The 14,497-nt window shown below is 40.8% G+C and overlaps 1 protein-coding gene across 3 annotated transcripts in view; it reads left to right on the top strand.

Annotated features, from left to right (window-relative positions):
• GRIA3 (glutamate ionotropic receptor AMPA type subunit 3) overlaps nucleotides 1–14,497 on the top strand; it is a 273,652-nt gene that overhangs the window by 119,452 nt on the left and 139,703 nt on the right. For all 3 annotated transcript variants that reach the window (XM_087860086.1, XM_087860085.1, XM_045804968.2), the window contains one exon: nucleotides 12,690–12,877. In XM_087860086.1, the coding sequence (XP_087716212.1) occupies nucleotides 12,690–12,877 (188 nt within the window). The remainder of the gene's footprint in view (nucleotides 1–12,689; nucleotides 12,878–14,497) is intronic.

Here is a 14,497-nt window from a genome sequence, read left to right as displayed (position 1 = left end):
AAACATTAGCCTCTAAACTTCCCCATACTGTTAAATCCACTGTCATATCCCACTGGAAAAACTCAATTGAAAGAAAACAACTAATCAAAATGAGTTGATCTTGGTGATATTTTTATGTGTGTGTTTCTTTTTTTAGTCTGAAAGGGCACATGCAAATGCTTATTTACCTTATAAGTTCTGAACATCCTACTTTGGGTGTTTCCCAAGCACTTTTTAGACCACAGGATTAAGTCAAAGGGAACTTTCTTTCCTTAAAGGAAAAGTGTGCTTTCTGCTGTCCTTAGGACTGTATCTTTAGCCCCTCTGTATCCTCTAGGCAAAAGCTTGCCCTTAATATTACCTTTGACAGCCTTCCAGTAGCATCAGGATCAAGAGATCTCTGCACTTCCAGGCAGAATAAGCCACAGTCCTTTCCAGTCACATCCAGACCCCTTTCCTCTTTGACATAAATCTGCCTACACTTTCCACCTCTTCTCTTCATTGCTGGTAGCCAGCATCCATGCCTCACACCCAAAACTTGGGAATGTTATGAGGTTCGGCTTAGCCTTGCTTTCTCAAAATTAAGAATGTCAAAGAATGTTTCCAGAGAAGTCACTCTCTTGGTAAGAAATCATATATACAATGGAATATTGTTCAGCTATCAAAAAGAATGATTTCTCAACATTTGCTGCAACATGGATGGCACTGGAGGAGATAATGCTAAGTGAAATAAGTCAAGCAGAGAAAGACAATTATCATATGATTTCTCTCATCTATGGAACGTAAGAACTAGGAAGATCTGTAGGAGAAGAAAGGGATAAAGAAAGGGGGGGTAATTAGAGGGGGGAGTGAAGCATGAGAGACTATGGACTCTGAGAAACAAACTGAGGGCTTCAGAGGGGAGGGGGGTGGGGGAATGGGATAGACTGGTGATGGGTAGTAAGGAGGGCACGTATTGCATGGTGCACTGGGTGTTATACGCAACTAAGGAATCATCGAACTTTACATCAGAAACCAGGGATGTACCGTATGGTGACTAACATAATATAATAAAAAATATTAAAAAAAAAAGAAATCTTTTTCTTAATAGAATGCAAGCACATATTTTCTGAGCTTACGTCCCACCTCAGTCCCACCTTACTTCTCCATAGGCACAGGCCACAATGTAAACTATAAACTACTGTGTCTAAATGGAAGCCCAGGGTGTGATGCTTAATGCAAAATATACCCACTTCCGGGAACCCATTCAAAGTTCCTCCTCTGGGAGGAGGGATGGCAGGGTAAGGGGTTATCTTCATTGTGGCCACTAGGTTCCATTTGGAATAGCTTGGCCTTGGGGAGAAGATATACTGTGGCTGATTGGTAGCACTTCTTCCTCTAAGTGAGGCTCCCTTTTAATCATGTGTAAAGCCTTCCCACCACCACCACACAACCAGAGCTGCAAGTGCATTATTTGGTTAACATCTATAGTCGGCTCTCCCCCAACTGCCCATAAAGTGCCTGCTAACACCTGGGCCACTCACCACTTGCTTTACTAGGAGAGTCAGTCACATGAGTACTGGAAATTACTGATTTCAAGGGCGATTAAAAGCCAAGTGAGGAAATATTAAATAAGAAGCCTATCAATGGGCACAATCAATCATCACATGACATCTTTTAAGTGCACAGCAGTCCCCAGAGCAGCTTTGAGATGACTTGGACCCTCTGTGAGTTTGCATTGCAGTCAGTCCCTCCCAGGACAATTACCTAGATACCAAATAGAAACATGAAGGAATTGTGCTCAGGCATTTGTAGTATCCCCTTTAATCCAAATTCCAGTTGCTTTCAGTTGTTTCTATTTTTTTTAGATTTCTTTTTTTTTAATTGAGGTAAAATTGGTATTTCTAAAAGTTTCAGATGTACCACATTATAAGTCAATAGCTGTGTGCACTACAAAGTGATCACAACTAAAAATCTAATTACCATCCATCACCATACAATTGGCCCCTTTTGCTCTTTGTGCCCACCTTCCACCCCCACTTCCCCTCTGGTAACCACCAATCTGTTCTCTGTGTCTATGAGTTAGTTTTTGTTTTGTTTGTTCATTTGTTTCCCTTTTTTAAAATTCCATATATGAGTGTCTTTCTCAGTCTGACATCTTTCATTTAGCATAATACCTTCAAGGTCCCTCCATGTTGTTTCAATGATAAGATCTCATTCTTTTTTATGGCTGTGTAATATTCTATCACATATATATATATATATATATATATATGCACATATATTATGGAATACATATATATGGATATATGTGGATATATATATATATACACATACATATATGTGCATATATACCATATCTTTCTTTTAAGATTTTATTTATTTATCTGAGAGAGAGCAAGAGCATGAGTGAGGGGAGGGGGAAAGGGAGAGGGAGAAGCAGACTCCCCGCTGAACAGGGAGCCCGAGGTGGGGCTTGGTCCTAGGACCCTGAGATCATGACCTGAGCCAAAGGCAGACAGATGTTTAACCGACTGAGCCACCCAGGCACCCAATACCATATCTTTTTTATCTACTTATTTGATTGGACGTTTAGGTTGTTTCCATGTCTTGGCTGTTGTAAATAATGTTGCAGTGAACATAGGGGTACATGTATCTTTTTGAATCAGCCTTTTTCTATTTTTCAGATAAATACCTAGATGTGGAATTAGTGGATCATATGGTATTTCTATTTTTAATTTTTTGAGGAATCTCCATTCTGTTTTTCACAGTGACCGCACCAATTTACATTCCTACCAATAATGCACGAGGGTTCCTTTTCCTCCACATCCTCTCCAACACTTGTTGCTTCTTGTCATTTTTTTAAAGATTTTATTCATTTATTTTAGAAAGAGAGAGAGATTGAGCAGGGGGAGGGACAGAGGGAAAGAATCTCAGGCAGACTCCACACCCAGCACACAGCCTGATGCAGAGCCTTATCTAACGACCCTGAGATCATGACCTGTGCCAAGGTCAAGAGTTGGACACTTAACCAACTGAGCCACCCAGGTGCCCCTTGTCTTTTTGATAGTAGCCATCCTAACCTAACCAGTGTGAGGTGATATCTTATTGTGGTTTCAATTTGCATTTCCCTAACAATTTGATGCTGAACATCTTTTCACGTGCCTGTTGTCTATCTGTATTCTTTGAAAAAGTGTCTATTCAGATTCTCTGCTCATTTTTTAATTGGATTGTTTATTTTCATTGGTGGTGAGTTATATGAGTTCTTTATATATATTGGATATTAATCCCTTGTTGGGTATATGATTTGCAAAAATCTTCTTCCATCCAGTAGGTTGCCTTTTCATTTTGATGATGGTTTCTTTCACTGTGCAAAAGCTTTTGAGTTTGATGTAATCCTATTTTAAAATTTTTGCTTTTGTTTCTTTATTATTATTTTTTCTATCAGACCTTGTGTGGTTGAGGATCAGAAGGCTTGACTGTTCTGCTTTTTCCAGACATTAAGCAAATCTACTCCACATGGTCTTCTAAATTTCCTCTTAGCTGACACTGCAAACCAGGTTTACTTTCACTCAATAACACTGGTGTATCTATTTGGGCATGCCTCCTCAGCTTATGATGAGGAGAGTAGAGGAGAATGTAATTCACCAGCAGGGAGAGAAAATTCATAATGAAGAATAGGATGAGAAAGAAAAAAGGAAAGGCAGGATTACATGCACTGCCAGTTTCAGAGCCAACTTTAAACTTGACAAGTAGTCGGTCAGTAGTTGCCACTTCGAGTGGGATATTTGGATATCAGGAATACCTCAGGCTGCCAAACAATACCTCCTGCTTACTATTGTCTACAATTTCTCCATTAGAGTTTGCCCCTTTATTTCCAGCCTTTGAGTCTACTTTAAAACATAAATCCTTCATGGAAGGGGTCAAAATTAAGTTTTAATCTGTCACGGGCAGTCTAGTATGAGTAAAGGGGTTGATGTGGAGGGAGGATTTGTACTGGGAAAGAGGAAAAGGACATAGAACTGGGACATGGAGGGAGGGCACCTTCTGTTCACTGACTCCCAAATTAGCTAAGGTCCCATCCTAATAATGCAGCTGCAAGGAAGAGAAGATTTGCAGAGGGTCAGCTCTTAATTAAAGGGAAACTTAAACAAACACAATTATGAGGAATGAGGACCTCAGGGAAATCTTAATTCACTAAGGGTAAACTGGGCCGGGAGTGGGTGAATATTTGTTTTTATCCTGTTCCATAAAATCCACAGACTGACATCCATATGCAAACACAGAGGGGTTCTTGATCTTTCCATCTTGAACTCCTCATACACAGAAGAGTTTCTGCATTAGCATCTCAAATGTAGACAATTGCTATATTGATTTTGGTGGAAACCAAATGTGTTTGAATCAACTTAAAACAAAACAAACAATAACAAAATGACAAAATGTGGATTCAAATGTTCTATCGGAATCTTTCCATGAATTCTTTTTAAAGAAAAGTACGTTTGTGGGGCACCTGGGTGGCCGAGTTGGTTAAGCATCTGACTCTTGATTTCAGCTCAGGCCATGATCTCGGGGTCATGAGATGGAGCCCCATGTGTCCTGTGCTCAGTGCGGAGCCTGCTTGAGGATTCTCCCTCTCTCTCTGCCTCTCCACCCACTCATGCTCTCTCTCTCTAAAACAAATAGATCTTAAAAAGAAAAAAAAGAAAAGTACATTTGCAATATGAATAAACATACCCTGAAGTACTGGGTTTGAGTTCAGATTTTTGAATATCAGGTTTCTTAGATATGACAAAACATAACCCAAAATAACTGAATCGGGTTTCTCATCTGTCTCTTTCCTCTTCACTTGTGTCTCAGAAAACACCTTCATATTCCACGTGTAGCTTCCCTATTCACTTACTTTGCCACAATATACAGGAAAAATTTATCTGAAACTTCATGGAGACCAAAGAAGTTGTGAGAAGTGAAGAGAATGGTTCGCATAAGTTTTGGGTTTAAAGCTCAGGTGAACACTAGAATAAGAGCAGAAGAGAAATTTTCATTTGCCTCTTTCCAGCTCACATAATTTTTTGATGAACAAGAATATTAAATTCATAAAAATGTTACACTTCTGTTCATTCAAATGTGTCACAGACAACATTAAATGTCAAATAAACTGAATTAAAATATATGTGACATATGGGGCGCCTGGGTGGTACAGCGGTTAAGCGGCTGCCTTTGGCTCAGGGCGTGATCCCGGCATTCTGGGTTCGAGCCCCACATCAGGCTCCTCTGCTATGAGCCTGCTTCTTCCTCTCCCACTCCCCCTGCTTGTGTTCCCTCTCTCGCTGGCTGTCTCTATCTCTGTTAAATAAATAAATAAAATCTTTAAAAAATATATATATGTGACATATAGTACAGACACTTAATATTGTTAATATATTAGGACTCTTGTGAATCAATGAGAAATGATCAAGGGCCTGGCTGGCTCAGTCAGTAGAACATGCGACTCTTGATCTTGGGGTCATGAGTTTGAGCCCCACGTTGGGCATAGAGCACTGCTTAAAAAAAATAATATAAATAAAAATAATTTAAAAAGAAAAAAAAGAACACCATTAATATCACAGTAGAAATCTGAACAAAGGAAATAAACAGGAAATTATCAATATAAGGAATAAACATGGACACAAAAATTTTTAAAAATCATTAACTTTACCAACAAAGAAATGCTAACAAGAAAGGGAATATTTTTATATCTCCCTATCAAATGAGCACATGTCTTATTCACTGCCAGCGAAGGGGCAGAGAGACAAGTACTTTTGTATTCTGCTGGTGGGGACATAAAGTGGTACAACCTTTCTGGAGGGCAATTTGGCAATATGTATGAAAAGCCTTAAAGTTGTCCATAAATGTTTGACCTGATATTACCACTTCTAGACATTTATCCTGTGGAAATAATTAGAGACGCTATATGAATGTTGTTATCACAGCATTATTTGTAATAGGGAGAAATTAGAAACAATTGAAATTTTCATATTGGGGGAATGGTTTAATAAATTAAATATGTCTAAGGGATGGAATACTATGTAACTATTAAAAATCATATCTGACAACATTTAACAACATAAAATGATGTTCAAGATACAATGTTACCTTTTTAAAGACAAGATACAAATAGCACAATCCATTTTACTAAAAAAAAGAGCATGTGGTATATTTATATAAAATAAAATGGAAAGAATATATCAAATATTAACAGTGGTTATCCTTGAGGAACAGAGTCACCTCTACTTGTACTTTATTTTTTATGTTTTTTGTGTCTTTTCAAATGTCCAAAATGAGCACATATTAATTTTATACTTAGAAAGAAAAACACAGATGCTACCTCAGAAGAAGAAGGACATTTGTAAAGGGCTTTGAACTCATTAGGGTCTGCTTCCCACGTACTCAATATACCCAGATTCCTCATCTACCACAGGAAGAAGTGATTTGTAACCCTAGCCTGATCCTTCCCCTCTTGCCTTTGTACCTTTGTTTGCTTATTTCCAGAGGGTATATATCCCTTCTTGGATCATGCTTTTCTCACCCAGAACCTTTCCACCAGTCATGAGGGACACCTAAGAAAGAAACCTGCTTCTGGGGTGTCTGGTTGGCTCAGTCAGTTAAGCTTCTAACTCTTGATTTCAGCTCAGGTCATGATCTCATGGTCCTAAGATCAAGCCCTACGTTGGGCTCCTCGCTCAGTGTGGAGTCTGCTTGTCCTTCTCCCTTCCCCCACTTGCTCTTTCTCTCTCTCTCTCAAATATATAAATAAATAAAATCTTTAAAAAAAAACCTGCTTCCATATACCTCACTGTATTGGGTAGCCTTTAGAATAGGTCAACAGTTCTCAACCTTGGTTGTACAAGAGAATCACCCAGGGAATTTAAAATAAAATAAAAACAAAGCCTGGGTCCAGGGTGAGCCTTGGACATCTATTTTTTAAAGCTTCCAAGGTGATTATAATGTGCAGCCAGAGTCAAGAGCCACAGAGGTAAGTAAAGATGCAGAAAAATAGAGTAATGCTTCCTTCAGCTGAGTTCAGTCAAGTAACACAGGCAGGACGGACACTGACCCCCCACTCCACCGGCCTCTGAGATTCCCATCAGCTACCAGCTGTTCATTTGTTCAGTGCTATAGCCTGGGGATCATAAAGCACGTCACCGACTTTCAGAGCCATCATGTGAATGACCTCATGAGATGGGCAGACCCCAAAACAATGCTCAACATTCTTTTTCCTTTCCTTCCAAACTGGCTTATGTGAAGGCTACTGCTAAAATGCAACTGTGTTAGCTGGGGGGGTAACACATTAAGCCATGAGCCATTCTTACACTAGCACCTGGAAAAGGACAGAATGCTGAGAGAATGGGACCGAGGACAGGCCAGTTTATTACGCTTCTGTTTTTAGATCAAATACTAAATTTGTTCAGCATGAAGCAGTTTTTCATTTCATTTGTGTAGTGAACAAAATCCTGACCTTCTTTTCCCCCCGTGAAAGTGATTTTGACAATTGTAGATTTGAGATATTTTTGTATCTGCTGCCATGCCTGCCATGAGGTCAACCCAATAGTCACAGATTAAATTCCCTGGGAGCATCTGCAGAGATGGAGATCAGCATGCTGATGTTTCTTGGGGAGTATCTTCACTACCAACACTTGTGGGAGAAAAAGAAGGAAGTGGGTTTGGGTAGAAAGAGGAACTGGGCTGTGGTGCTGTCCTCACGAGGCATCTGCCTAACCTTCAGGGAGCTCTGAAGTTGGGATGGCCTTCCAGAGTGATCCCATCTGGGGTAGAGGTGTTGTGCCTTTTTACCCTGTAACAAGCAGTCACTGGATGCAGGCTGCTCTGGGAAGGGAGCTTGACTTGAAGCTTTCTTTAGCCAACAACCTTTCCAGAAACTGAAGGAATAAGCCTTTTGGTGCTGAAGGGGGATCTGGTGGTACAGCACAGCATCCCTACACTCGCCTTTCCCACAATGGCTTCCTTGTTTAGCAAGAGTAGCCCAATGACCAGTCCAGTAGGATTGAACTGGTCATAGTTGGGGCCCTTTTCTTCATCCATAATCACCTTGCTGCCCCTCTACCATCCTGTTCCTGCATTATCTTGGTTGAACACAGAAGACAATCCAGCATTCGCCCAGTTACCTATGTGGTAACTCCCAGTCTTTAAAATGAGGAAGAAGGGGTGCTTGGGTGACTCAGTCAGTTAAGCATCTGCCTTTGGCTCAGGTCATGATCTCCAGGTCCTGGGATCGAGCCCCATGTCGGGCTCCCTGCTCAGCGGAGAGTTTGCTTCTCTCTCTTTCTCTCTCTCCCTCTCTCTCTCTCTCCCCCTCTCCCTCTCCTTCTCCCTCTCCAGTAAATAAATAAAATCTTTTCTAAAAAATAAAATATAAAATAAAATAAAGATAAAGAAGGTGGACAACAACAGTGGTCTGGAATCAAGATGAGAGAACTTGCTGCTCAAGCCAAAGGAGCTTTCAGTCAGGCACGCTACAGCTCACACAGAGTGGAGGACAATTCTAAAGCTGCTAAAACAGCAGGCTTATTTTTACAAAGCCAAGGCTTCGTTAAGCACCTCACCTCCTACAAGCACCAACGCCTGCTTTGGCTCTGCCTCCAGAGACAAACTTTTCTTTTTTTTCCGCCCTCAAACTCATATTTACTCTCTTTGGGCAGCTGCAACGGGGAACAGTCGAACCATAATAAATTAGGTACAGAAACAAATAAGAGCTTTTGGGGGGGTTACTCAAGGATCTGTACTAAATTGAGGTGACCGTGGCCCCCAGGGCTGTCAAGGACGCAGCCACATGCTCCAGCAGACACAGGGAGACTGCCTGGTGAAACGCGCTGCCGTACAACGCCACAGGGCTGACTTGCTCAGAAAATATGAGCAAGGCTCATCGCCCAGGAGGCCCCAGACACCAGCTCATTAAAAAATCAGGGGCTTTCTCTATTTAATTTTTGAATAGGTAAGACACTCACATGATTCAAAGAACCAAAGTATACAAAGATCTATAAAATTCGTGTTTATTAAGAGGCCGCTTACTGGTGGCAGCAGACAGCATACAGAGCTGTGCTCATCTGTCACCTGTGTCTTCCAGGAGCTTGCACTCGGAAGGACAGAATGAGTCATATCTTTTCACCTTTATTGTTTTTGTACTTACAGAAAATAATACCTGCTTCTTGTAAAATCGTCAACATTCCATAGGTAAGGGGTGGTGCCAGTACAAGTTCTTGGTAATCCTAAACCTCAGAGGTAACTACTGCCAACTCCTTTGCATTCTTTCTATACATATACAAAGAGGTGGGGCTGTTCTTTACAAAAATAGGATTATAGTATAAGTGCTATTCTCAGCTTTTTTTCTCCATAAAAATATATGGCAGAAGTCCTTTCTTTTATTATCTAGAGATTGGGCCATCTTTTTAACAGCAGCATAGCATTCCAAGTGTCTATACTAGAATTTATTTATCCAGTTTTATTTGGAATTTTTAATTGCCTGTCATACAGTTCTTCTGATCAGCTTCTTTATTGCTTGGAACTGATTTCCCTTGCATTTAAGTCTACCCGTCTCTGGAGAAATGAATGAGAGATCAGTTAGGGAAGTTTCGTGGGGGACGAGAGTCATCCATCAAGGTCTATAGAAAGTAGAAACAGAGACACACAGGTATAGTTGCCTTGAGCAGATAACGATGAGAGTACTGGGAAAGTGTGCAAAACCCTCTTCCAGATTTGAGCGAATGTAAAAATGGGGGAGACGTACAGACTGGTACGGGGTGAGGGATTCAAGAAAGGGAGACAAAAGCAGGTTGGAATGGAACAAATGTTGGAACGTGGATGGTGAGTCATTACATAGCAAAGCTTTTATGGAGAGAACCGACATGCTTTAGTTGAATCCAAGCTTGGTGTCGATTAACAGTATAATGTGGCAATTTAAAAATATTAGCAATCCTGGGGCACCTGGGTGGCTCAGTCATTGAACATCTGCTTTTGGCTCAGATGATGATCCCAGGGTCCTGGGATCAAGCCCCGCATCGGGCTCCTTGCTCAGTGGGGAGTCTGCTTCTCCGCCTCCCTCTGCTGCTCCCCCTGCTTGTGCTTTCTAGCTGGTGCTTTCTCTCTCTCAAATAAATAAATAAAATCCTTTAAAAAATTTTTAAATAAATAGATGGATAGATAGATAAAAATATTAGCAATCCTAGGCTGCCAAAATAACAGCCAAAATCAAAGCAGGCAATAATCCCATTGTCATCCACACTGGTCAGATCACATCTGATTTATTCAAGTCAATAAAATATTGACAAATATCCATGAGAGAGACAGAAGAGTGAGGGAACCTATCATGTTATAAAAGTAACTATTGTAGTATTGGGACATCTTTATTCTGAAGAAAAGAAAAATAAGGGGAGATATGTTAACTGTCATTAAAAAATGTGGACTGTCACACGGAAAAAGGATTAAACTTTTGTCCGTGTCACCCCAAGTGGTGGAATACAACTGGCAAATAGAAATGATAAGAATATAGATTTTGATGTGACGCCTGGGTGGCTCAGTTGGTTGAGTGTCTGCCTTCGGCTCAGGTTATGATCCTGGTTTCCTGGGATCAAGTCCCGCATGGGGCTCCCAGCTTAGCAGGGAGCCTGCTTCTCCCTCTCCTCCCTGCTCGTGTTCTCTCTCTCTCTCTCTCTCTCAGATAAAATCTTAAAAAAAAAAAAAGAACGTAGACTTTTGACTCAATACACAAAAATACTTGTCTTTTGCTAAAGGGCCTTTTAAAAAGTTTAAACATATCAGAGACTCCCTGATGTAATTTCCTTTCCATTATTATTCAGCCAATACTTTCTTCGTAAATAGTACAGAAGTAAAATTCAACCTAGTCCTTGCTGAATTTCATAAATTCTTAATTAGTAGGATTCAAAATAATGAGACCTTATTGTACACTGCTTAAGAAAGATTTTCAAATACTTTAATCACCTTCTTCCTGTTTATTTCTTAATCCTGTGCTTTGGCCCACCATGTGCCCTCAACTCCCACTGAAGCAGAGAACACACAGAAAACCCACAGGAAAATGTAAATCTGAGAAATAAATATGCATGGTTGGTTTAAAAAGAGTAAGAATTAACATTTAAAGCAATGGTAATTTACTCTGATCTGTAATTTTGAGCTCCTATTCTGAAATTGCTCATTTGGAAATTACCAAGTGCTTGGGTCTCATTTGTGATCTTCTTCCTGCATACACCCAGCACACAAAGGAGTCATAATGACCGGCTGAGTCACTGCTGCCATCTCCCTCAAGCGTGCTCTCCAAATGTCAATACCATTTTCTATGGTGCAGTGATGAAGATTCCCAGCCGTAGCTTGCTTACACCACAGGACAGGCCCTGAAATGTGTTCGGAGGGCACCGTGATCTTCCTCCAACCCCTATTGCTCCAGTGGCCAAATGGTCATGCCACAGATCATTCTGGCTTTGCAGATCATTCCCATTACCCATTGCCATTAGTTATTGCCGGAATATAAATGGAAAACCATTTAAATTTATGGGAAGAAGGGAGCTGCTTTTGACCAGATCCCAACAAAATGATGTGCACACTTGATGAAATTATACTCACGTTATGGATTCCTACCAGAAGCAAAACTATGTACATGGTATTAGAGACGTAAGTACTCTAAATGACCAGTACGTAGAAAATCCTGTGCTGTTCTATGGCGCCTACTTTAAGATATCCTGCTCTTCCCAACTTCTCAACCCCACTTCCAAAAGGGTTACCCAGAACTCAAGCATTACATCTTTTCCGTCTTTCCCATTCATCATAGATCCAGGGTGTTAGTAGTTAATAGTTGTCAGATGTAAATTAACTAAAAAGGAACCAAGAATCCCTGGTAAATTTAATGAAGAAAGGGGAAGAACTGAGGAGGACTTAACATGACTGAACTTTCTCATAATGCTAGGATCAAAGGACCAGTATATCTTTGTTAGAAACTGTCTTTGTCAGGTTTTCTTAGTTCTTTTACTTGGGAGACATAATGTATCTTGTTGGATAGTCATATCCATGTAAGAATCAGCCATGTTATAATAAGGTTCTATCTCTACCGAAGCTATGTCTTGTTCGAAGAATATTTAGTGGAAGATGAAAGACATGAGCTGCAACAGGAAACACTGAGGCCAGAAACAAGGGAAAAGCCTTGGCATTCATTCCAGAGACATTTTGATAATGCATGTCAATCAAAACAGTTAAGTACTACAATTCAGCCAGGATTGCTTGAGTCTGGGCTTGATAAACGACCAGCCTGGTACCCCCAAGTTGTAGAATCTTCCTTTAAAGCAAGATAGAGGGCACCTGGGTGGCTCATTCCGTCAAGCGCCTGCCTTTGGCTCAGGTCACGATCTCAGGGTCCTGAGATGGAGCCCCACATCGGGTTCCCTGCTCAGTGGGGAGTCTGCTTCTCCCTATCCCTCTGCCCCTCCTCCCCTGCTCATTCTCTCTCTCTCTCTCTCTCATAAACAAATAAAATCTTAAAAATAAATAAAGCAAGACAGAGATGCCGACTCTCTGGATGGTTAAGTCTGGGGTCAAGAGTAAGCCTGCTTTCCACAGTGGATAAGATTCGAAGGGACCCAACGGACTGTAATAAAAACACAGTGGAACCTTTAATACCTACAGGAAGAGTTTAAAAAGAAAAACATCATCATCGCTGTTCTTCCTTCTTTCAGGATTTTCCATTCTCCAAGCGATTATGGAAGCAGCAGTGCAAAACAACTGGCAAGTGACAGCCAGGTCTGTGGGCAACATAAAGGATGTCCAAGAATTCCGGCGCATCATTGAAGAAATGGACAGGAGGCAGGAAAAGCGATACCTGATTGACTGCGAAGTCGAAAGGATTAACACAATTTTGGAACAGGTACGTTTGAGATCTATTCCACCCCCAGCCCACATGTTAAATCATCAACCTCAGGCAGCTCCCATATCTGCTCATAAATGAAGTAGCCAACAGACTAAATGGGCCAACAGTCTTTGATAGTTTCTCTAATCTTTTTTCCTCCCTAGTGGCTGCAGGGGGAAAAAAAGAAAAGAAAATATAAGCTGTTGAAAATTGTACGACATGATTAATCTGGAAGTCTCTGCAATTTAATGCTACCTATCAGATAAACACACCCTTCCACACCTCCGTTTCATAGATCGCTGACTGCTTCAAAGTAATCCCCTTCCTTTTCCATACCTTCCTCCCAGCACAGAACAGACAAGGGATTAGGCTGGGCAGAAGGAAAGGGTTTTGTTTCAGGGGCACAGGTGCAGAGTGTCAAGGCAGTCTTCCCTAGGTTTGAAGTTGTGGTGTCTTTGCAGAACAGCCCTCTGGTTCCAGAGAGAGACAGAATGCGTATACGTAATTTAGACCCTTTTGTAAGTAAGATGGCATACTTGAGAAAAAAGTGTTTATTGCTTTTAAAATGCAAACAAATTGAAAAAGAATTAGACTGGGGGGAAAATACAAATCAATGGGCCCAAATGTATTCATTATTAAGCTAGGATATTTAAATTTAAGACTAAAAAATATTAGAAGAAATGTTTCACCCTAAGCCAGACGGATACTGTGTTTGGAGTAAAGAGTTGAATTGAAACGTGGTGAAAGTTTATTATTTTCCTTAGAAGTCTCAATTTTCCAGTTAATAACAGAGTGCCTATGCTGCCATAAACAAAACTGTAGGGGAAACATTTCCATTCTAATTCGATCCCAGTGTACCTGGGGGCCGGAACAGCTCTGGAGATTGAAATTATAGTGAGCGGCCATTGCCTGGGAGAGCTGTTTTATAGCAAATTAAATATTAACAATTTGTCAGGTATGCCCCCATAAGAAGAGAATGCAAAACAAAAATAGGGAAGGGAAGAGGAGGGGAAAGAAGGAGGGAGAAAGGGACGGAGAGAGAGGGAGAAACGAAGAGAGGAAGGAAGAGAGAAATCACTGAGCCTGCATCGTGGAGATACAGAGCCGTCCCCTTCCTGAGAACGACATCACCTCTACTGAACGGCGTCTCACAGGAAATCTGGAGCATAGCCTGGCTAAATCAAATTTCCCAACGAACGTTCTCTCAAGCTACCCAAATGATCCACCCCTCCCTTCTAAAAAAAAAAAAAAGGCTTTGATTTTCTTAGATCTTGAAAGTGAAGAATCAGGTCAGTGATGCTGGTGAATGTACTACATGCCCTCTAAAATTTTATACCAAAATAGCCTTTTAGTGGGTGACCTATTTAATAGCCAAAAGCGCAGGAACATCTTCCTTGTTGTACTTTGTTTTCTTTCTTTTGTATCGGAAACTCTGGCTTCTTGAATATGTCGCACTCGGTGAAGTGTTCCGGGCTTTATAGGGTCTTACACTGGAGGCTGGGATTTTTCAGCATGATGTAATAGAAAACTCGGGGGGTAGAGCTCTGAATTTTATGTAGCTATGGGGTCTTGGGCAATTAAAACATCTATGCCTCAGTTTTCTCATCTACATCATGGGGAAAATAAAACTTGCTCTAC

Source organism: Ursus americanus, chromosome X (genome assembly GCF_024610735.1).
Source record: "Ursus americanus isolate L20-20 chromosome X, mUrsAme1.1.p, whole genome shotgun sequence".
Lineage (NCBI taxonomy): Eukaryota > Metazoa > Chordata > Mammalia > Carnivora > Ursidae > Ursus > Ursus americanus.
This window is presented reverse-complemented; position numbering and strand designations above follow the sequence as displayed.